Here is a 25,856-nt window from a genome sequence, read left to right on the forward strand (position 1 = left end):
GTTGATTATTTATGCTGAGTGTTTTCTTTTGTACCACCTCACCCATGAGACAATCGACCCTATCATACGATTGACGGCAGGGCAAAACTTTATCGTTTAAGTATTATTTACTTATTATTTATACCAACTATTCAACTTCAACAGAGGCCCACCGTTGCATTGTTTATACAGGATGTATCAAAAAGGATGGGGCAAACTTATACGGTTGAAAGTACACGAAAATAGGAGCAAAAATGTTCCAGTAACCATGGGTCCGCAAACGAGCCGTTTGCGAGAAAATTACGGCTGTATGGTTACAAGACGCCGCTGACGTCATTGTTTGCAACATCATATGGTTTACTCCTTGCACACTAGGAGCGGCCCTATGCTCTTTATTTACAAAACGAACATTGCCGAGAGATGGAGTTGTATTCAAACCATACACGCAGAACGTGGCTGATACTTTTTCACACTGTGTATCGGGGAAACTCGGCTAATTCCGCAGTAGTGCAGATATGATTTTACTGCGGCTTTACAATAGCGTGAACGTGAGTTTTGAGAGGCTGTCAACAGGAGGCATGTCCTCTGCAGTACTATAGAAAAAAAAATCAAGGATATTGGTCGACACCTCTGTCGGCAACACAGTGACACATCGAAAGTTGGCTGTTTTTCGTGTTTTGCTACACAGCTGTTAAGAAAGTGAGAATTGTTACATATAAATTGTCCCTTTTATGTAATTTTGATAATTATTTACGACTGCTGAATTAGCCAAGTCCTATTGCGGAATTACCCGAGTTGTCCTTTTTCAACTGTACTGTATGTACAATTAAATATATTTGCATTTTAATAGGTCTCTTTATCTCATTTGGTAATGAAAGGTTTCGTCCATGTCTACTTTCCTTGATAATATTTTTCAATAAACATTTTGATAAAAATATGACAGATTTACTTCTTAATATTGCGGAATTAGCCAAGTCCCCCCTACTGTATCCGTCCTGTACGTTCTACGTGTATGGTTTGATTACAACTCCACTTCTCAGCAATGTTCAGTTTTGTAAACAAAGAGCATAGGACTGCTTTTAGTGTATAGGGCGTGCTAGCCATAGGCCTATTCAGTTCTTTAAAGTTTTTTTCTGATATGGAAGTACACACGTAAATGATAATTTAGTTCCTGGTTACGGTAGTAGGAACAATCAGAATTAATCGAGAGAACGGGAGAAAAAATCAGTTTTGTCATGGGGTGGGTCTTGAAGGTTCAAGTCGGGTAAGTGGTCTGACCCTGAGGAAGATAAATGGAAGAGAGATTGGATTACTCTCTCAAGGGACCCAGACGGCAAATCGATAGGCAGCAAATGTGGGTTACTGGAAGAGCCACTTCGCGAAATTCTTTCTACGAACTATAAGTGTGATATTATTTTTAAAAATATGTTAGTTCTCACAAAAGAAGAATTTATTGTACTTCATTGTACACTCTTAAAATAGCGTAATCTCTTTACGACATTCTATTTTGTTTTTCAGATTTCTTTATTCTTTACTTACTTACTTACTTACTTACTTACTTACTTACTTACTTACTTACTTACTTACTGGCTTTTAAGGAACCCGGAGGTTCATTGCCGCCCTCACATAAGCCCGCCATTGGTCCCTATCCTGAGCAAGATTAATCCAGTCTCTACCATCATATCCCACCTCCCTCAAAGCCATTTTAATATTATCTTCCCACCTACGTCTCGGCCTCCCCAAAGGTCTTTTTTCCCCTCCAGCCTCCCAACTAACACTCTATATGCATTTCTGGATTCGCCCATACGTGCTACATGTCCTGCCCATCTCAAACGTCTGGATTTTATGTTCCTAATTATGTCAAGTGAAGAATACATTGCGTGCAGTTCTACGTTGTGTAACTTTCTCCATTCCCCTGTAACTTCATCCCTCCTAGCCCAGATATTTTCCTAAAACCCTTATTCTCAAATTCTCAAACACTCTTAATCTCTGTTCCTCTCTCAAAGTGAGAGTCCAAGTTTCACAACCATACAGAACAACCGGTAATATAACTGTTTTATAAATTCTAACTTTCAGATTTTTTGACAGACTAGATGACAAAAGCTTCTCAACCGAATAATAACACGCATTTCCCATATTTATTCTGCGTTTAATTTCCTCCCGAGTGTCATTTATATTTGTTACTGTTGCTCCAATATATTTGAATTTTTCCACCTCTTCGAAGGATAAATCTCCAATTTTTATATTTCCATTTCGTACAATATTCTGGTCACGAGACATAATCATATACTTTGTCTTTTCGGGATTTACTTCCAACCCTATCGCTTTACTTGCTTCAACTAGAATTTCCGCGTTTTCCCTAATCGTTTGTGGATTTTCTCCTAACTTAATCACGTCCGGAAAAATTTAATATATAAATTTATAAAAATATCCGTTTTTTAAATTGTATTTCCTTCTTGACAGATAATTTTACGGCCTAAGTGAATTTGTCATTTTAGGTCCACATTACACACAAGTTTGTTTGTGTTGTCTTTGTATAACTTTGACAGAAAGACATGGGCAAGTTATTCTGAATACAAAAGTATTCCATTTGTACAGTGCTATCTGAATTCTTTTCTGCACACTGCTACATTTTATTATTCATGTCTTAATTTATTAACTGAACATTAAAATTCTCTAGTATACTTAGTTTCTCAGGCAGCCTCTGTTTAAAGGAAATAATATAAACAACTTCATTAGCGCTGTTTCACTTTAGTAGGAGAATCATGAGTAAGTGCACCTCATAACGAAAGGAATCCAACTATGTTATCTAACTTAATTAGTTTTGAAAATATATTCTGAGACTCGGATTTTTATAAGAAATACTAATAGGAAACATACAACTATTATAACTTTTTTGTTTGGATAGGTATTGGAATTTTTGTTTCTGAGAGTTATGTTAGAACGAGGGCCTAACATGAGTGTAGAGATTTGGTGCATGTAACTACATTATGGCACAAGATACACGTGACGTCAATATTTTTTTAAATGTCACTACATACTTTAATCATGTTACATTGATTACACACATTAAGAAGAGTTGAAAAATATATCACAATGTCACCTTCTCAATCAATAACAACAACAAAATACAAAATAAATGCAATCAGAATGTGCCCTTTGTTGTGGTGCCCCATTCATCTTGTGCAATAACTTACACAAAATGAAAACGATTGACGTCTGTACACGTCGTGTGTTGTGTGTTTGCTGTCTTAAAATGTAAACAAACCACAACTGTCGACGCCACAATCCACGTATAGTGGCCTGTACGTTCTCCGGACCTGTCGCCACTCGACTTCTTCCTGTGGGGAACTGTAAAGGAGTGTGTGACCAGAACATTCTGATAACACCAGACGACATGCAGCAAGGCATTCGGCAGGCTTGTGTGACCATTCAACCAGCAACATGCCGGGTAATCATACGGTCTTTCAAGGAACGCCTTCGAATTTGCATGAATGTGAATGGTCACCATTTAGAACATCTTATATTACTCTCAAACCATAATATTATCACATTGGAAGTACGTTTTTGTTTCGTCAGAAGAGAAAAAAAGAGGAGAGAAAAAGAGAAAGGAGGTGCGGGAAGAGATAGAAGGGAAAAAGAAAGAGGAAATAGAGGAATAGGAAGAAAAGAAAAAGGAAATACAGTAAGAGAAAGAGGAGGAAAAGGAAGAGGGAATTAGAAAGAGAAAGAGGAGGAAAAGAAAGAGGAATTACAGGAAGACAAAGGTGGAAAAGAAAGACGAAATTAGAAAGAGAAAGAGGAGGGAGGGAAAAAGAAAATTAGGAACAGAAAGAAGAGGAAAAGAAAGAGAAAATACAGGAAGAAAAAGAGGAGGAAAAGAAAGAGGAATTACAGGAAGAGAAAGAGGAGGGAGGGAAACAGAAAATTAGGAAGAGAAAGAGGAGGGAAAGAAAGAGAAATTTTATACTTTCTCATATGATGAAAATAAATATTAATACGCCTACAAATGAAATTATGGATCCAATAGATGATACTACATTTCAAGCTGTATAAGCATCGGGATAATCACAGGAAGAGAAAGAGGAGGAATAGAAAGAGGAATTACAGGAAGAGAAAGAGCAGGGAGGGAAAAAGAAAATTAGGAAGAGGAAGAGGATGGAAAGGAAGAGAAAATACAGGACGAGAAAGAGAAGGAAAAGAAAGAGGAATTACAGGAAGAGAAAGAGTAGGGAGGAAAAAAGAAAATTAGGAACAGAAAGAGGAGGGAAAGAAAGAGAAAATAGAGGAAGAGAAAGAGGAGGAAAAGAAAGAGGAGGGAGGGAAAAAGAAAATTAGGAACAGAAAGAGGAGGAAAAGAAAGAGAAAATAGAGGAAGAGAAAGAGGAGGATAAGAAAGAGGAGGGAGGAAAAAAGAAAATTAGAAAGAGAAAGAGGAGGAAAAGAAAGAGAAAATATAGGAAGAGAAAGAGGAGGAAAAGAAAGAGGCATTACAGGAAGAGAAAGAGGAGGGAGGGGAAAAAATTAGGAAGAGAAAGAGGAGGGAAAGAAAGAGAAAATACAGGAAAAGAAAAGAGAAAAGTAAGAAGAGAAAGAGAAGGAAACGAATGAGGAAATTAGGAAGAGAAAGAGGAAGGAAAGGAAGAGAAAAGTAAGAAGAGAAAGAGAAAGAAAAGAAACAAGAAATTAGGAAGAGAAAGAGGAGGAAAAAGAGGAAATTGGGAAGAGAAAGAGGAAGGAAAGAAAGAGAAAAGTAGGAAGATAAAGAGAAGGAAAAGAAAGAGAAAAGTTTTAAGAGAAAGAGAAGGAAAAGAAACATGAAATTAGGAAGAGAAAGGGGAGGAAAAAGAGGAAATTAGGAGGAGAAGGAGGAAGAAAAGGAAGAGGGAATTAGGAAGAAGAAGAGGTGGAAAAGAAAGAGGGAATACAGGAAGAAAAAGGAAATTGGGAAGAGAAAGAGGAGGAAATGAAAGAGAAAATACATAACGGGAAGATGAGGAAAAGAAAGAGGAAATTAGGGAGAGATAGAGGTGGAAAAGAAAGAGAAAATTAGGACGAGAAAGAGTGGGAAACGATAGAGAAAATTAGGAAGGAAAATAGGAACAAAAGAGAGAGGAAATTAGGGAGGGGAAGAAGAGGAAAAGAAAGAGGATATTAGAAAGACAAAGCGAGGGAAAGGTAGGGAAATTATAAGAGAGAGGAGGAAAAGAAAGGCGAAATTAGGAAGAGAAAAAGAAGTCAAAAAGGAGAAAATTAGAAAGAGAAAGAGGACATTAGAAAGAGAAATAGGAAAAATGTAGAGGAAATATGAGTTAAGGATGAAAAGAGAGAGGATATACAGGAACAAAAGAAAGAGAAAATATAAGAAGAAGAAAAGGAAAAAGATATAGAAAGGGAAAGAGAAGGAAGTGAAAGAAGAAAATAGGAAGATAAAGCGGAAAAATAAAGAGGAAATAAAGGATGGGATGGAAAGAAAGAGGATATACAGGAGCAAAAAAGAAGGAATGTGGGAAGAAAAGAAGAGAGAAAAAATAAGTAAGAGAAGAGAAAGAGGACCAGAATGAGGAAATATATTAAGAGGAAGAAGGAAGGGAAGAAGGTAATAGAAAACAAGACGAAAAGAAGGAACACGAGAGAGATGAAAAGGAAGAAGAAAAATTAAGGGAAAGAAGTATAAAGGAAAAGGAAAATACTGTGGAATTAGAGAGGATTGTGAGAAAGGTGGAGAGTGGGGAGGAGGAAGGTAAATGGATAGGAGGAAATGAAGAGGAAGTTGAAGAGGAAATAGAAACGGACGAAGAAGATGAATAGGTATAGTATGGGAAGGAAATAAGGTAGAAGAAGAGAGAAAGAAGATGAAAATGATTTGTTGAATTCGTTTGTTGTTCTCCGTAATAGTTTTTCATTCGTTCCCAATAATTCGCCTCGCAGTAGGACTGGCGCAAGTGCAGCAAGTGCCCCGTTGGAAATGTTAACCAGCTCTGTGTGTGGGCTAGAGATATGCGTGTAAAATCCAATTGGGAATGAGATGCAGGACTCGACCGAAAATGAATCACACTCGCTCTCCTTGAGACTTCGCGCTGCAGATTCTGATGTTAGGTGTGAGGATCTGTTTACCACCGCCTCCCTGGCTACAGGAAGTGCACGTTATGGGTACGATACTTACTCAGATTACTAAAAGCTGTCAGTATCTATCGTAGATTATTTTGAACGCTGTTCCTCACCAATGTGCACTACAGTTTATTGGCCTAAGAACTATTAAATTGCATTCTACATTATTTTGTGGTCCATGAAAAATCTTACTATGGACTTAACGATATATATTGATACGTTTTTAACAAACAAACTCATGACGGACCTCTCGCACGTAAGAGGAAAAAAAAAATAGACCTCTGTTACAATGCCTTTTTTTTTTTTTGTTTCTTTCTGTATCTTTTTCCATTCATCACGTATTTTCTTCCTTTATTTTTCTCTCCTCGGCTTTTTTCTATTATTTCCTTTCTCGTTTGTTTACTTTCTTGTTTTTCTTTATTTATATTGACACTTCACACTAAAAGGAAACTACAATGAAAAGTAATGGAACGGAGAAAAATTCTCTCCGGCACCGGGATTTGAACCCGGGTTTTCAGCTCTACGTGCTGATGCTTTATCCACTAAGCCATACCGGATACCCATCCCGGTGTCGGACAGAATTGTCTCAGTTTAAGTTCCAACTCTTGGGTTCCCTCTAGTGACCGCCTTCTGCACTACGTCATAGATGTCTATGAACGTAGGACCGAAGTCCACACATGTGCTGAGGTGCACTCGTTATGAGTGACTAGTTGGCCGGGATCCGACAGAATAAGCGCCGTCTTAAATCACGAGTGATTTACGCATGTCATATATGTGGACTTCGGTCCTACGTTCATAGACATCTATGACGCAGTGCAGAGGGCGGCCACTAGAGGGAACTCAAGAGTTGGAATTTAAACTGAGACGATTCTGTCCGACACCGGGATGGGTATCCGGTGTGGCTTAGTGGATAAAGCATCAGCACGTAGAGCTGAATATCTGCATGGAAATATCATATGTACTTCGGTACATTAAAATAATATATAAAAGGAAACTGTTTTCCAACAATTGAGAAGCTGGGGCTGGTACATATTTCTGCAACTTACGAACTTATTGCCTAAATTGTTTTGGTAGACAGTGTTCTTCCATTCTTTAGGTATGTTCATTTGGGTTGAATTTGTTATTTAATTTGTTTTGTTGGAACATTTTTATATTCATTCATAGTGTTCTGCCCAAGGGAAGATCTTTCACTGCAAACCCACTATTCTCCAGTCTTTCCTATTTTGTGCCTTTCTCTTTGTCTCCTCATATGATCCACATATCTTAATTTCGTCTATCATCTGATATCTTCTCCTGCCCCGAACTGTTCTCCTGTTCACCATTCCTTCCAGTGCATCCTTCAGTAGGCAGTTTCTTCCCAGCCAGTGACCCAGCCAATTCTTTTTTCTCTTTCTGATCAGCTTCAGCATCATTCTTTCTTCACTCACTCTTTCCAACACAATTTAATTTCTTATTCTATCTGTGCACTTCACACGCTCCATTCTTCTCCATATCCACATTTCTAATGCGTCTATTCCTTTCTCTTCATTTCGTCGTAATGTCCGTGTTTCTGCCCCATAATAATTATATCCTAATTTCTATAGAGATATAGAGGTGCTTATCGGGCGGGACACTGAGGATTCCTCAGCACTTAAGTAATCTTTGTATGCACTCGTGATGGAATGAGATGCGTATCGATTGTGCTGCCCGGCTAAGCCGAACTCACTATTCGGCGCTCTGACAACTGAGCTCCCAAGGAGACTCCATTTCTAAATTTTGACGTGTAACGTCTATATTCGACCTACACTAATAGAAAACAATGAAAAGATTGATGGAAGGCAGATTACATTGATGTCATTCTACTTCGGTTGCCATGAAAATGCTTAAGTTAGACTATATCCGATAAACTCAAAAATGTGGACGAGTCCATTCCTATACACAAGGGGAATCCACATATCTACTTAACCTACTTGAAAGAGTTTATTAGGCCTATAATCTATGGTGAGGAGAATGCAATATATTTTTAAAAACAATGTTATCCAGTTGTGTTTTGATGTGGACGTGAAACACACAAGTGCACGATACATGCGTAACTATAGAACGTTAGTGCAAGCTTGGCATTACTCGCAGACAGATGGATACATAACAGCAACAATATTTAGGGCTACGGGATATTCTTATGTGCTTATATGCTGTAGGCCTATACCGGTTAATTGTTAATTGTCTGTGACTCAAAAGCATTTCTTTATATGTCCTCTGAATAGTAAATACATTGTTTTAATGCATCATTATAATTCATTAACTCATAGTGTTCTGCCCAAGGGCAGGTTTTCACTGCAAACCCAGCATTCTCCAGTCGTTCCTATTTTCTACCTTCCTCTTTGTCGCCTCATATGATCTATATATCTTAATGTCGTCTATCATCTGATATCTTCTTCTACCCCGAACTCCTCCCGTTCACCAGTGCATCCTTCAGTAGGCAGTTTCGATGTATTTTTTGATATCACTAATAAATCAATAAATGTAATAATATTATAGGACAAACTAGATGAGATTAAACTTGCATTTATTGTTGAGAGCGGAACATGACTGTGCTGTGAGATTCGCTAGGTATGCCGCAAAACTTTCAATAATTTTCTGGTAAAAATAATAATGATTTCACTCAGTATCAGTTTTTAATAGGAGAATATAATGCTTTTATTTAAAAAATCAAAACTATGCATTTTTATGCAACATGAAATCAGCTTTAATGAGCTTAAACGTGAAAATATGCCACAATAATATAAATACCATGAAATATTATGCATTTATAAAAAAAAGGCTAAAATATGTAAATATATGCAACATAAAATTTGGTTTGAAAAGCTTAAACGATGATTCGTGAAGATAATTAATCAGCAATTAATTACAGTCAATGGAAAAATACATGCAAATGCATGAACTTCCTGGCCCTACTAATCACAGAGAGTTCACCAATTCCCCTGTCACTCTTTTTCATCTGATATTTCAAAAAATAACCAAGAAAGTGCGCAGAAATGTCATATTTTATCTTTAACTTTTCGGAGATATTTTCTTTACAACATCCAGTTCTTCTCTCCTTATGTCAAGCTTCAAAACAATCATTCTTTTACAAAACTTTAACGCTTCAGTGCCGTATCTTGTCCTTGAGCTTAAAACTTTTGTTTTTGTGCCATATATCCAGTGAAATGTCTGTTCAGTATCTTCCTTCTGCCTCTCTTTATTTCTTCTTTACAGTCGGTGTTCGAAGTTCGTTGCACCAAGGTGGTCTCGTTAGTCCTATAAATCGGGAATTTGTGTGCACTGACAATGGCTCTATATCTGAACTCGGGACCTCCCAATGATGAGACATGCTACGTGTGGGATTCTTGAGGCGGGGCCTGCATTGCTCCACATATGGTCGCCCACTGGCAACAGGGCTGTACCACACGGACATGGGCGTATAGCTCTCCCCCACGCAAGGAAACAGCCGCCCGTCCATCTCATTATTTGTCCCTAGATAGCGCTAGTTCCCGAACAAACTTCACACGCGACGCAGCGCGTTCAAGTGTCACAGTGCAGTTTTGAGGTTAGGAAGATGTGACGGCTTACCAACGTGTACCAGTGTTACTAAGTGATCCTCACTATTTTCTCCCGAACAGTTCATTGGATTGAACAGTTAGGAGGAAATGACCACACACTCCTTGAATTTGATAGTATTGTCAAAAATTAATTACAATATATACATAGCAGTTAACACACTGCCTTGACATAGTGTAGTCTTTGTCGAATAGAATCTCTCCTAGGAAAATACTGTAGTTTCATTGTCAATGTGATATTTTGTATTGGTTACAGTCGGTGTTTATCAGTATTTTTTTATGATGAGATACCCTTTTCCTCACATCACTTCAGTGCGGACCCCTGGCCTAAGGTGCAGAGTAGAATGTCCAACATAGTAATGTGAAATTTGTTATCAGTTTAAAAAGAAAACAATTTATGTTTTTTATTCAACGCAAAATAGTCCGTTGTTTAAATTTTCATTGAATAATTTTAAAATTATTATTATTATTATTATTATTATTATTATTATTATTATTATTATTATTATTATTATTATTATTATTATATTCACGGTGCCCATCCACTAACTGCTCTTCGGACCCTAGAGGGCCGGGCCCCCCGGTTGAATCGCTGGGTTAGGTGAAGACCTGTCGTCGCGCTAACCACATGTCACGTGTCTTCCCAGTATGTAAGGTAGAGACTGTCCTAAACACCATCAGACACCCGAGAACTGACAACGAAAGAATTTCTAAAAATAAAATAACACATTCTCATACTTAAATTACGACATAATTAACATTTCGTAATTGTGGTTTAATAATTTAAAAAGTATATTCTGAACATTAAAACATTTATATGGTTAAGTACTCTTTGTCCCTTGTGGCAGCTTACGAATGGCGAGAAAAATTATAAATTAATATTAACCTTTTGAAATTTTGTTAAATGTGTTAGTCATATTCTACAGAAGTTTTTTGCATAATTTTATCATATTTTTAAGAATAGGGACATTACATGAAAAACAGTAATATTTCATTTTAACTCCAACTAACACAACACTTCACTTGTTCGAAATTACTGATTAAATAATGTATCCAAATCTAATATACTTTTCTTAACCTGTATGTATGTAGGCCCTACGTACTCTAAACGGAACACATCGTAATTTAAAACATAGTCTCTCGCGATAATCTATGTTATTTTTTTTTGTTTTCATCACATTTTTATCTGACTTCGTTGTTTTTATTAATTCGTTTAAAGTATTTTTGTGGTAGAGTGCAACTAATATGAAATATTATCTATCAGTTCACATCTGTCGTCGATTTGCAAATGATAACATGTCCAAAATAAGAAAATGTTGGAAAATCGCAAAAACTATAACTAAGTTAACAAATTAAAATGTTAATATATATTTTTCTAATTAGATCACTATGGGTACATACATTCAGAATCCATAAACATTTTAATTTTTTTGTCTTTTATGGTTTTTTTACTATTTCCCAACACTTCGTCACTTTGGACATGTCCCCTTGTGCAGATCGACGACAGACATATTCATTACAAAGATTACAGTCGCTATGTAGAATGAGTATTAAGTAATATTATAGTGTCGTCTTATAATGTTCGAAAATCATGATTTTATGTTTAAAATATTCATTAATTTTCAACAATAAAGAAGACAAAATACATTCAAGAGACACAAAATATATATAGACCTAATAATAACAACTATGATACATACATATTTGACTTTTAGACTATAAAGTCGGACTAAGATAACTAAAAATACTACAATAGCGACCCTCCTTTTATACACATATTACGTGTGAATTTGAAAGCCATGTTCAAAGTAATAACACAACTAAATTTGCCAACTTCCTGGACTGACGAAACAATTCTTCCCTGAACTCTATTAAGTTATCTTATAATTGCTTCATCGCAATTTTCTGTCGTGAATTACAGTCTGTTTACGTCTTCCTCGGTAAGGAACAACGCAGTTAACAGGATACCAGTGAGAAGGTTGATTCTACGCTCTTGATTGTGAGATCTTGTGGAAAGTGGAACTGTTTGGTTTACAGAAGGTGACTTCTGTTGGTTGAATGACAGTTGCGAGTTGTCGACCTCGAAGAATCGATTGTTGTGTTTTGTGTTGATGTGATGATGCGTACTGCAATCTCCTGGGAGAGTCTCGCCAGTTCCTGCAAGGAAAGCGACGCGGTGAGTGGGAACAGTGCTATTGCTATGTGCTGGTAACAAGGCTGTCGGCATTAGTTTAAGAAATATTACTTAAACATTAATATAACGTTCAATGAAAATATCTAAGAATTGGTAACGTAATCTTAACCTGTACTATGAACATAGGCGGAGTTATGGGGGGCAGTGCCCCCCCCCCAAATTTGTCTCAACTCTTTTTTTTTTCTATTAACTTTAGAAAATATTGAATACGAAAGACTTTCCTTGCTTTTGTTTATGATTAAGTTTCTGTGCTTAAATTGACGAATTAATATCTTCAGATCATGTGTCTAAACCAGAGGTCTCCAAAAAGCGTATTGTCATTCGTGCTCTCGATGCTGCCCGCCGAACAGAGTATGCTGTAGGACTAGAGAAGGGGAAGAGACACGTACCTCAACAGATGGGAGCGGTCAGTGGGGGATCGCGGCAACGGTGTGCTTATGTTTACAAATAATAATATCAAAAGAATAAGAATATCATACGTTTGTATATTATTTTGACATACTATGAAGCTGGAGCCCCTTCTGCTGCTATTGACACAAGTCATTGCAAATTCAACTTCTTCTGTTCTATGGTGCCATTCAGTGCCTGGAAAAGATCTTCTCCAGTTGTATTTTGTAATTACATCTAGAAGACATTCAGACACAGTAAAATGTTCATTAACTCCTCGAATGAAAATGGCTAGGTGAGCTTCGTCATTTCTATCTGTGCTTTCGTCCAATGCAAGTGAGTAAGCTACAAACTGGTTAATTGTGGTTTCGACTTCAGATTCAATTACATTTACAATCTTGAAATTCCTTCTCTGAACTGTAATTGGAAACAATTTAATTTTCTTAAACTTTGACTTTGTTCTGGACACAGTATTTTAGTAGCGTTCTGTATGCACGATTTTACAAATGATGCTTCTGTAAAGGTTTTCATTTATTTTCCAATATTCCAAGCTAGAACATAGCTAGCAAGAAGCTTTTTTTGTTTGACTGAGAACACGTGTATGATTTGTGTTTATATTTTCTTGTTTTATATTTATAAAAATATTTGTAGGCCTACGAATTTCACCTAAAATTAAACAAAAAACTGTAAGTATGTCATGCGGAACTGAGCGTAAACGTATTGTAATATACTGATTATTATGTATAACCAACAGTTACACAGATAGCCCCAAAATAAATTATTTTCACATGTCCAACATGCCTGTAATTGTATGATATTCTTCGTGAAGAGTCGAGTATTGACGTTGCATGTTGAATTTTAACACGCTCTTAAGAATTGTCGAACAAATTAAGCATTTCACATTCTCCCCACTAACATAAAATATTTCTCTTCCCTTTCATCCTTAAATGTATTACGTCCATGATTAGAAGACATTGTGAAATGGTGGAACACGCCGACCAATACAGTGATAATGGCAGTCCCCCACTAGTCTTCGTTTACGCATAAACATTGAGTACAGTACAGGTGGGGATGGGTGAGGCGGAGTTCGCTCATTACGTACTGGCTTCGGTTCCGTTCAGGGGCTTACTCGCGAGTACGGTTTTGGAGACGTCTGGTCTAGACTATAATTTTTTTTTTAATTTCTGCATGTATAAGAACTTCTATACCTCGTTTGAGGAATGGAAGCACTGTAATGTTTCTTTTGTAACAGCCTGCACTCCTGTGTAAGAAGTTCGCAGTGGTTTTGTTTTTTTGTTTTAGTAGGTTATTTTACGACGCTTTATCAACATCTTAGGTTACTTAGCGTCTGAATGAGGTGAAGGTGATAATGCCGGTGAAATGAGTCCAGCACCGAGAGTTACCCAGCATTTGCTCATATTTGGTTGAGGGAAAACTCCGGAAAAAAACTCCAGGCAACTTGCCCCAACTGAGAATCGAAACCGGGCCACCTGGTTTCGCGGCTAGACGCGCTAGCCGTTACTCCACAGGTGTGGACTCGCAGTGGTCATCTACTGAATTATGTGCTAGTGGAAAAAAAAATACCATAGTCCCATGTTAAAGGAGTGTAAATTTTCAGTAGTTTTCATAAAACAACCATAGGCCAAAGATTTTTTTTTTTTTTGTGAAAACAGCCACTTTCCAGGAAGATGGTACTATGGTAGCATTTACATATAATATCCCACTCATAAACAAAAACTAGGAAAGTCTTTTGAATTCAATATTTTGTAATGTTAGTAGAAAAAAAAAGAGTTCAGACAAATTTGGGGGGAGCAGTGCCCCCACATACCCTCCCATAACTCTGCCTATGGTTATGTCCTATTATAATTTGTAGTAGATCTACAGCTGAAGCCCTATACAACTTGGTCCGAAACATCGTGGATATGGATATAACACTGTAAGAAACATGCACTCCAAAAATACTTTTATTAAATGATCATATTCCGACATACTGTACCACTTTCAAGCTATAACGGGGGAGGAAGTAAATGATATCCCCTGTAACCTCGTTATATCGGGATTTATGGTTTTGCTTTGCCTTCCCCCCCCCCCCCAAGGAAACGGTTCTCTCTCCGCCTATGACTATGAAAGAAAAGTTCTCCCTATTTAAGTATAGTGCATACTCTTACTCATAAATGTACAGACTATAGTCTTCTGCAACTAAAATTAAACGAGTTATATGCATTCTGAGAGACTGTAGGGAAAAACAATAGCAAACACATTAAATTTCTATTGTTATATGATCTGAAACTTTACTTTTCGATCGAAAGCATTTTTAATTAATGTACTATACTGATCAAAATAACAAATGCACATTCGAATATCGCATTATTTTAAGTTTAATGTATTGCTTTTGATGTCGAATACGTCTTTTCCCGCACCGAATATAGCCACCCATTTCGAGATCCGTGGTCAAACAAAAATGACAGAATTTCAGAAGCTTACTCTAAGAATACTATGAGCCACAGTCCAATGCTAATGCTATTAATAGTTAGGCCATGAACCAATGTAACTTATGTGATCATGCCCAATTACGCCACCTTATCTAGCTATGTGGCTTCGAATTTGAATATAAAGTTAGCCTTCCGCGCTGCCTCTATCAGTAACATATCGGCATCGAGAGCAGCTACAGTTCTGTGCGACCTCTCGTTTGAGTGGCGCTCTAGCAATGAGCTACCGAGAGAAACTGAACCATCATAAATGAGATTTCTATGTTTAGCCTAATGGTTCAAAAATAAAATATAAACAATAACATCGTAAAATAATTTGAAACTAGTTAAATGTATGCAAAAGTATCTCTCATATTCGGGACACTATGTTTTCATTCGTTCGTTGTTTAATGAAAATGAAGGTTAAAAAAAAAATACCTTTTACTTAAATAATTATAAGAACGACTCAGATAATTTGAATACAGCAATTTATCAGCATGTTTCATTCTTTAAGATTTCAAAGAGACTACCATGTAACTTTGTCGATTCATTCTGCATATCCGAGTGTTGTCTGCGCAAAACTTCCGGGGCTGTCTTTACGCTGATTCGTGCCAATGCAGTTCTGCCTTGAGTTTGCGTGTCTGTCCCTTATCTGTCTGATGTCCCGTGTTATCTTAATTAGAGACCCGGCGTCGTGCTAATTTCACGTCACTAGAGTCCTATCATGGTTCTGTCTTATGCAAATATGGCAAAAAGACCAAATTCTGGAAAGTATAATACATTTGTATGTACATATATACCTAGTATATAACGAGAACTTTATCGAGTGCTATTTAAAACTTTTGCAGTGTTCAACGTGATGCGAGATTTCTGATTTCCACACCGTGGAATCAGTATAGAAACATCTAACGTTCCTAATTCCTGCAGAGAAGAAATATTTATCCTGATGTAGTGGCCAGTCTTGCACTTTTATTTTCATTTTATCATTATTATAAATTTGATTTCTCTTAAGGCGTCTTTAATTAGCAGAATCTCCAAACGAGTTGTCCAATGCATTCGACGCAGTTGAGGACTGGCGTTAACCTGAACAAGACAACATTTTCGCAATAACACTGCTTTCGGTTTGTTTCTTAGCAACTCGATGTAATACTAGCTGTTCATAATAGTACGACGATTTTCCAAATATTCTGAAACAAAGACATCATTGCATTGATAGAAATGTATGAGATGTTAATTTTTTAAACATATGAGGGCTGTTGCTTCCATTTTAGGCTCCGTTTCTTGGATTATGGATCGAAATTATGTATCCACTTCTCGGCACATAACCCATCATACACTTATTTCAGAAAACTCACTTCATTCAGTGAAATAACTATACTTTACTCCACAGCATATAGTGCCTACTCAGTCCCATTTATTTGTTCCTCTCTGTAAGCTCCTTTAGGGCTTATCTTGAAAAGTTTTATGGTATTTACACGGTTCATTCATTCAGTGTTCTGCCCAAAAGCAGGTCTTTCACTGCAAACCTAGTTTTCTCCAATCTTTCCTATTTTCTACCGTCCTCTTTGTCTCCTTATATGATCCATATATCTTAATGTCGTCTATCATCTGATATCTTCTTCTGTCCCAAAATCTTCTCCCGTTCACCATTCCTTACAGTGCATTCTTCAGTAGGCAGTTTCTTCTCAGCCAGTGATCCAATCAATTTCCTTTCCTCTTTCTGATCAGTTTCAGCATTATTCTTTCTTCACCCAATCTTTCCAACACATTTCATTTCTTATTCCGTCTGTCCATTTCACACGTTCCATTCCTCTCCATATCCACATTTCAAATGCTTTTTGTCGCTTCTATTCACTTCGTCGTAATGTCCATATTTCTGTCCCATACAATGCCAAACTCCATACAAATCATTTCACTAGTCTCTTCCTCATTTCTTTTTCCAGAGATCCGCAGAAGATGCTCCTTTCTCTATTAAAAGCTTCCTTGGCCATTGTTAACCTCCTTTTGGCTTTCTGGCAGCAGCTCATGTTACTGCTTAGGCCTATAGTACACCCCAAGTATTTGAAGCTGTCCACTTGCTCTACTGCCTCATTTAGAATTCGCCAGTTTACCTTCTTTATTTTTCTTATTATGACCATGATCTTTGTCTTATTTGCATTTATCTTCATTCCATACTGTTCACGGCTGTCATTTAGCTCCAGTAGCATATCCCTTAGTATAACCTCCTCTTGTGCTAATAACGCCATATCATCTGCAAATCTTATGCACTTTATTCTCCTTCCTCCTAATATCACTCCTCCCATGTTATGAAAACAGTTCTTCACTAAATCCTCCAAGTGGATGTTGAACAAGGTAGATGATAAAGGCATCCTTGACGTACTCCTCTCCGGTCTATTGAATTGAAAGTACCAACACTTACATTAAATTTTAAAACCTATCTTGAATAGTCGTCCCGCGCCGTAGCATCGTAATCCAAGGCATCATGCTCAGGACTTGCGGTAAGGTCATGGGAAAGGATTTTTCTCATGAGATATCGGCCAATGTATGAGACCGGTGTTCACCCAGCATCGTGATGAATTTTGGTAGCAAAATAGGTTTCGAAGACCATCTAAAACAGCTGGGAAGGATTATCATGCTGAATACACAATATCTACATTCGGGTTAGATGATCGTTCATCTCTGCTGAGGAATGTAAACATGAGGCCAGCAGCTGGCTATTCGCCCTTGACCCTTCATGGGCTGTTCGCTCCACGTTCCTCTACTTTCAGAAATGATATGTATGTTTTCATATTCATATAGACTATGAGGCCTCGCCGTCCTCATTGAATAACCAAGACTATATCGCAGCCTTCAACATGTAGATAACTATTATTGGAGAAAAGTTCGTTCTGGCACCGAGAATCTGATGACACCAAGGAGAAGAGTTCGGCCGACACCGTGAATCGGGTCTCGGTATAGCTCTGATGGAGAGAGCGCTCAGCGCACAAAGCTGAGAGGTCCTGGGTTCGATTCCCGGTGCCGGAACGAATTTTTTTTCTAATAATAGGTTTCAGAAATGATATTATCAATTTTATTTTCAATCGTTGGTGGAAAGTCTTCGAGTGGTCTTTCTGGGCTATCTTCACTATAAACATTCCTTCTAAGATTTTTAAACATATAAACTCATAGAATTTATAAGGCGTATACAACTGTTACTATATTGTTTCTATAATATATAGTAGTTTTGCAGCTGTTATACCTTCTCCTACAAAAAAAACTGCATTAGTAGTTAGTTGGTATTCTGTCAGTGAGCATACTTCAAATGGGCACATAGTCTGTTGTAATTAATTTAGAATATTTCATATACATTATTCATTTCGGTGTATTTTGTGCAACAATAGCCAGAATTGCCAACGCATGTTCAAAATAATATATATATATATATATATATATATATATATATATATATATATATATAATAATATTATTTTATATTGTAGTTGTCTCGTTAGTTATGACGTGTCTCATAAACACATACTGTACATATCCTAAACGAAATTAAAATTTAAAACCACGTTTAACTACACCTTAACTGTCATTTACAACGGCAGACATGTTAAATGAACAATTATCATAATGAAAATCCTGGTCATAACGCCTTCTTACAGACAACTCGCCACATCATACATGTCAGTGCACCTGTGTTTTTAGAGTCTTCAAGTGCAACATACCTTTATTACGGGTCGCATGTACATATGTGAGTTAAAACTACATCCCTCAAGAACGTAGAGGATCATCATCCTTAATTCTGTGAACTATGACACTGGCTAAAGAAAACAGAAATTTTTTCACAAGAAACAAAAAGGAAGCCTTTTTGGGAACTCGGAAACGAGGCTCTTTATTTCCGCCTCTTAATGTACACTGGTGGTTTCCATCTTCTTCCATGAGTGCAACTCTTTCTGTCGGTGGAAGGGAGGAAGGGGGATAATTCTCTTCTTTCTTTTCTCTTTCTCTCTATCTCTCACTATTTTTGTTCTTCTCTCTCTACTCGAGACCTGTTCAGTCGGATGCTTCTGCAGACTGAAACGTTTTCTTCCTTCTTGACAAGGCAGTATATTCCTTTCCAATGAAGTCTCCTTCCTTTTACTGCCTCACACATGTTTTCGTTTCGTTTTTCTTTTACATTGTTTTTATTTTTACACGTTTATCTGTCACCTTATATTTTCCACATTATTTCAATGTTATTTGATGTAATTTAGATCCTTTTCTAGGAGGAAGAATGTACCAACTAAAGTAGTACCACAGTGTAGTATATACAGTCACGAAGCTCAATACGTAGTAAATATGCATCCATAGATAGTTGCTAACCACTAGGATCGCTAATATCGCCTCATTACAGACAATGCCAAATAGCACCGACACAGTCTATTGTTTCTTGTTTCTAGCACCCTCACAACTCAAGCTTCGTGACTGTATATACTAGACTGTGGTAGTACTCTCTTTTTTTTTTTTCCTTGAATGCCACAAGCTGAGGAAATAAAATAAAAATACGTGTGATAGTTCAGGCATTTGATTATTTAATTTTATTCTTCCACATAGTCTTATATACATTCCCCAAAGGTAAACTGAAAGAAATAACACGCTAAACATATTCTTTACTCAAGTTATAGTTAGGGGTGCACAATATCGTTATCTGAAAAGGAATGTAGTGGAATAGGAATAGTTTCAAACAGTTTTTCACATGTAACTGAGAGTTTTTTTTATAATGAATGAAGCAACTGATAACATACTGTAGGCCATTATCCTCATCATCTTGCAAGGTTTGAGGCCCAGGAAACCGTTCTGTTTCCAGATCACAATGTTCTACCCATCGTCCAGAGTTTCCGTATCCTTGTGGTCTATAATGAAGTGAATTCTATGATATTCTATCTTCTTGCATTCTGTTTACGTGCTGAACCCACTTACAACGGTATTCATCTTTCATATCATTTATTGAAAATGCATTAACTTCTTCTCTCTTCTGAAGGTTTGAATGAAAATGGTCGTCCTTGATTGCATAATCCGATATAGTCCTCCAATATGTTTTGTATTGTCTGAAAAAGAATACGTCCAACGGTTGAATCATACTGGTAGTTCCTTTTGGAATTTGTCGGACTTCCACCGACTTCCCAGCCGGAGCTGTTGTTCGCATTTGTTCATTGTTAAACGATGACCAGCTATCCACTATTAATAAATTCCTTCTACCTGCATTTGGCCAATAACAATTAAGGTACCATTCCCGCAGCTGTTGTAATTCCATTTTACCAGATGTTGATGCATTAGTAACATGAACAATGCACACTATGTGTCAGTTTTAGAGATGGGAAAAGTTGTTATTTTCTCGAAACGGTTCCAACTGTTCGAGTTCCTTGAAAATACTAGGTTCCAAGTAACAGTTTCGAAATAACAGTGCCGTATGTAACTTATATATAACTACAAGGTGCACATTGGTATCTTGGAACCGCACGGTTTACTACTATCTGATGGAACGGTAGTATTTTGGAACAGGTACGTACTACTAGTAATATAACAGTGGTATTTAAGACGCTAAATGATCACATACTTCCCTGTATGCCATGTGATGCAGTATGATGTCATAGTGAACCGAGATGTGAATTCGTGAAAAAGAAATGTTTTCTAATGGCAAATTAAATTCGTAGACCAGGTTTGTTCGAAACAGCAATGTAATCTAATGCAATTTCAAATTATTTGTAAATTTTATTGGTCACGAAATCAAAGTGGATCCCAATGGTAAATAAAACATAACCTATTCTTTCTCCTCTGCTCAACTCAAGTTTACACTAGTGTTCAATTTGTCCAAAAATTGCTATAATCATTTCGATCGTGCTAAAATTCATATTAATACCGTCATGAAGAGTAATAATTTCATTGTAATGAAATATTAAAATTTACCATTGTATTTTTGTAAATAAAAAACTTTGACAATAGTCATGTTTCAACAGAATTTAGTTTAATTTCAAGAATCTGTAATGAAACTAAAATTGTAAAATATTTTAAAATAAAACATAGCCTATATATTTTCACCTCCCTTGATAAAATTCACAATGTAGTTACAATACTCTAATACAGGCATTATGCTAATAATTGTTTGTTAGAATCCTATACTCGGTAACATTAGTTTCAAGATAATGTGTACATTTTTTAATGACACTCTTCGTATCTTTACTATTTATCTTTCACTTTAGATTCCAATATTTCTTTCAGTCCGACGAAAGTGGCGCCAACTTATATGGGCTCGTGGGATCCGAGCCTACCCAATAATTTATCGTGTTATCATTATACTTACGACATTTATTTAATTTATACCTCAAATGTTTGAGCCCACCCAGTGTTTTCTAAAAGTTGGCGCCACTACTTCCGATAGTGCCAAACATGTTCCGTTCTGTGGAACAGGCGTTGTCATAATGTAGTTCCAAAGTGAAACAAGTATTTTGTAACAGCAAGTATTTCGTACTAGCGTTATTTTGGAACGTAGTATTCCAAAGTGCTGTTACGTTTTGGAACAGTTTCAAGCAAGAAACTGTTCCAAAATAACCGTTACGTTATTTTTCCCCACCTCTAGTCAGTATATGTTTCATTCTGAAAACGCACAGGCGAACTGGAGAGATCTACTTGTTAGTATAGTCAGCCGGTGTGGGTTTGAGAACGCACCTAGCTTGAGGGTTAGCGCAATAGATTGTAACAGGTTACAGTGCTGGGCTATAGTGCCCGGATAGCAAAACGTTTTGCTAAGTCTGCTGATGTCGCTTCAAGTCTAACAGGTCCAAAGAAAAAGTAAAATGTAATTGAATCGTTTATTGTTGAAAGGAACCAAGTCCACTTTTTAAAGTTTTGAGATAATAAAAAAAACTGTTTTGTGAGTAATCTATCGAAGATTAAACCAAAATATATTGTGCACATAAAATATAGGCATACAGAATTAGTTTAGTCTTATAAAAATATTCACACAGTCATTAGAATCTTTCTAATCTACAAAACACGTAACTGGACTTAGTTCCTTTCAACATGGAAATGCTCTTTTTATAAAAATGTAAACACATTTTGGCCTGTAAGAACAAATTGGGAATTTATTAAATCACCTGTAATGGATGTCTTAAGGAAAAAAATCAACTATGAAGCATGTTACTTGCATGGTGCAGTATAACATACATTATTTTCACAAAATACAAAGAATGTTTACAGTACTCATACACCTTTGTAATGAGAATAACTCAGAAAACAAAACAACATTTTTAAAATATCCATACTATTTGACTGAATTAACAAATATTACTCTTGGGTAAATACAGAACAACAGTACAAATAAATTACTGTTTTCAATAAAGTAGGTTTTCTTTTTGTTCCGTTGGCCATTGCAATATTTCATCATAGAAATCTTTTCTATCTCCTGATGTAGTAACATAACGATAAACTTTCCTCACATCTCCTATTTTGCTTGTTTTGATTGGAACTCGTCCTTCAGGATAGACTTTCTGTAATAGGCTAATAAGATTACAATTTCTCGTGTATTCCGTCTTCCATTATCTGATAATGTTATCAAGTACAGAATCTGAACATTTAATGCGACAAACAACTAGTAATCAACAATCAGTCTCTGCAGACTCATAAAACCCGCGAAATATTGGAGGCAGAATACACTGTTAGCACAGGGCCGCCAACCTGGAATCTTCGTCTTTCCGTGTTGAAAAGCACTATCTACAGGAGTTAGTTCCTTTCAGCACCGAATGACAAGATTGGCCACCTCAAATAAAGTACAAGGAATATGAGTAATAAGTTCCAACACCAACAGATGCAGCTTGCTTTCTACATTACAAATCGATAAGAAATGAAATTGACAAAAATGTGGACTTAGTTCCTTTCAACAACGAACGATTCAATTGTATTCTACAGAACTATGCTTTTGACTTCATTAATTAATTTTAAAATATGTCGAAACCCCGCAAGTTTTTCTCCACGCTTGAATATGACGGGGAGTATGCACGTTAGATAAATACACGGAATTCGGCGGGGGGTCGCGTCCCACCTGTTGTAACACGCTGTCGCAGACATTGATGAATGATGAGTTGCTCTTATGTCTCCTTATACAGTCAGACGAATAATGTAAAGTGTTGACTTGCCATTTATTTTCCACATGACGACGATAACGTGAATGTAAATGTGTTTTTGAACCCACAGTTTGAACTGTGTCCTCATGTTATTGAAATTAGCAATTGTTTCGATGTTTTTGCAAAGGCTGAAGAGTGTGAGGAGGAGCCTCTGTTGAAGGAGGGAGAGGGAAATGAAATGACTGCCAGAGTAATTAACACAGAGCTTTTATATTTGTGGTTCATTAGAATGCGCAGTACAAGTGTGACACTGGCTTCTTGCTGGCTGCACACTCTCATCGATCGGCTTATTGTTATTCCAGGGCTCTCCAAAGCTTCTTACTTAAGAGCAAGTGGAACTCAGCGATTTGTTTCCTCTGAATGATATTAACTTATGAGCAGAATTAATGTCTTCAACTATTCTTCTCCTCCGTTCCTAGACGGAGTTATGGGGGATTACTGCCCCCCAAACTTGTCTCAACTCTTTTTTTTTTAACGTTAGAAAATGTTGAAGTCAAAGGATCTTTTTTACTTTTGTTTATGATTAAGTTTCTGTACTTAATTTGACGAATTAATAATGTCTTCAGATCAAGTGTCTGGACCAGAGTGCTGCATTGGAGTTAAATCGCTCGCTTGAACTCGGTCGAGTGTCGCACCCTCGAGTGAGATACGATCGGTCGTGATACGCTCGTAATAAATAGAAGCACAGTACAAGGTCATCTCACCGACATGTCTCATCTTGTATGGAAGGCGACAGATAAGATACACATATGTTTTGCTCACACGGTAAAAATAAGGCTTTATTTTCTGCGTTTATGACAAACGTTTAATGGAACAGTCAATGGAACGTACCAAAACAGGAACATGAAGTCATAAATAAAATAGTATGAAAAACTTCGTTATACAGTTATTATTGCTAATTAATAATTATTCAATATTTGTCCACACCTGTGGAGTAACGGTCAGCGCATCTGGCTGCGAAACCAGGTGGCCCGGGTTCGAATCCCGATCGGGGCAAGTTACCTGGTTGAGGTTTTTTCCGGGGTTTTCCCTCAACCCAATACGAGCTAATGCTGGGTAACTATCGGTGTTGGACCCCGGACTCATTTCACCGGCATTATCACCTTCATATCATTCAGACGCTAAATAACCTAGATGTTAATACAGCGTCGTAAAATAACCGAATAAAATAAAATATTCAATATTTGATTTACCACATATATAATATGATAGGCCCATACATAATGTTCCGCCTATATACTGCGACAATGTAGAAACGTTTTACAAAATATTATTGAGATAACAGTAGATTAATAACAATATTAGTACAGAGATAACGTCACAGAAAATATAATAAAACGAATAATTATGCTGCACAACTGATACAGACGCAAAGATTGATACACTAATTATTAGAGATTATTAGTATATTATTATTATTATTATTATTATTATTATTATTATTATTATTATTATTATTATTATTACTAGAAAACTTGATACAGTTTTTGCATTATCGTGATTATGTTCTCCGTTTATGATAATTACATTTACATCCAGTAACATCTATCAGATGTGGCAAAAACAAAATCACTCCTGTGTGGGGGGGGGGGGAACCTACAGCATTTATATTACATTTTAAAGCAAGTTTTGTAGTTGTACTATGGAGAGGTTAGTTAAACACTGCGAAGTTTTGAAATGATAAACATCTATGATGTTACTACACAGTTCATCACTGTAACAAGAACGAATGTCTAACGCTTGGCTTATACCGTTCGAGGATCTATCGCTCGTGACAATTTACCCATCATGCATGTGCGCTACCTATCGGATTATGCTATGAACTACTTGGCACTCGAACGTCCGATGCAGACCTCTGGTCTGGACTATAATATTTATTTTAAATTTCTAAATGTATAAGAATGAGGAATGGAAGCATTGTAACAGCCTGTGCTCATATGTTAGAAGTCTGCAGGTGTTCAGGCCGAGACTTGGAGAAATACGGATAACATACCGCACAAAATGCAGAAAAAAGAACAGTGATCCCGGTATAATGTGTAAACTTAAAGACGAACTTAAATAAAATAAGGTTTACATTTCATATTATATCTTCAGGAAGGCAAACTTCATATAAGAAAGTTTCTGTTAGCACTGTTACGTAGTTTCATTTATGTATGCATGTGTTTCTGTCCGAGAGACAAAGAGAGAGAGATTGTTTTAAGTTATACCCTATTATAATTTGTAGTAGACCTGCAGTTCAAGTCCTATACAACTCGATCCGAAACGTCTACTAGGTTGCTTAGGGATGCTCCATGTCACGCTCGATAAGTACCTCCACTTCCATCTGCCTTTATTTGTTTTATTTCTAACGTGAAGCGTCTGAGGATAAAATAGGCAAAATGTGAGGTACGTTTCAACAACATGCTCCACACCTGTGCAGTAACGGTTAGCGCGTCCGGCCGTGAAACCAGGTGGCCCGGGTTCGATCCCCAGTGGAGGCAAGTTACCTGGTTGAGTTTTTTTCCGGGTTTTCCCTCAACCCAATATGAGCAAATGCTGGGTAACTATCGGTTCTGGACCCCGGACTCATTTCACCGGCATTATCATCTTCATCTCATTCAGACGCTAAAAACCTAAGATGTTGATAAAGCGTCATAAAATAACCTACTACAATTTAAAAATTCAACGACATGTGACGTAGCAACGGCAAAGGGTTACATCACACTATTTTGCTTATCAACGGATCAGACTCTGGCATAGATAATATGGTGTTTCAGGGATATACTTTTTTCCTGCATAAATTATATTTCATATTTTTCTTTTCATAGACTCATACTAATGCTTTGCACCAAATCAGTTCAGATGAAATACGGTAATTACATTGCAAATATTTGTACCAATATATTGTGTATACTCAATAATAAACATACAAATAAACAAAGGAAAAATAATCATAATAATAAAACAAAATACATTACATTTATTTTACTCTTAATCCTATTCACAATTCTTGTAAATA

The 25,856-nt window shown here is 36.7% G+C and overlaps 1 protein-coding gene across 1 annotated transcript in view; it reads left to right on the plus strand.

The window, feature by feature from the left end:
- The first annotated feature begins 11,675 nt into the window (after positions 1 to 11,675).
- The window catches only part of LOC138706401 (tensin-3-like), an 812,914-nt gene continuing 798,733 nt past the window's right edge, over positions 11,676 to 25,856 (plus strand). Inside the window, exon 1 of the mRNA XM_069835653.1 lies at positions 11,676 to 11,841. Within this exon, the coding sequence (XP_069691754.1) occupies positions 11,782 to 11,841 (60 nt within the window). The 5' untranslated portion in view covers positions 11,676 to 11,781. The remainder of the gene's footprint in view (positions 11,842 to 25,856) is intronic.

This window comes from Periplaneta americana, chromosome 9, assembly GCF_040183065.1.
Source record: "Periplaneta americana isolate PAMFEO1 chromosome 9, P.americana_PAMFEO1_priV1, whole genome shotgun sequence".
NCBI lineage: Eukaryota > Metazoa > Arthropoda > Insecta > Blattodea > Blattidae > Periplaneta > Periplaneta americana.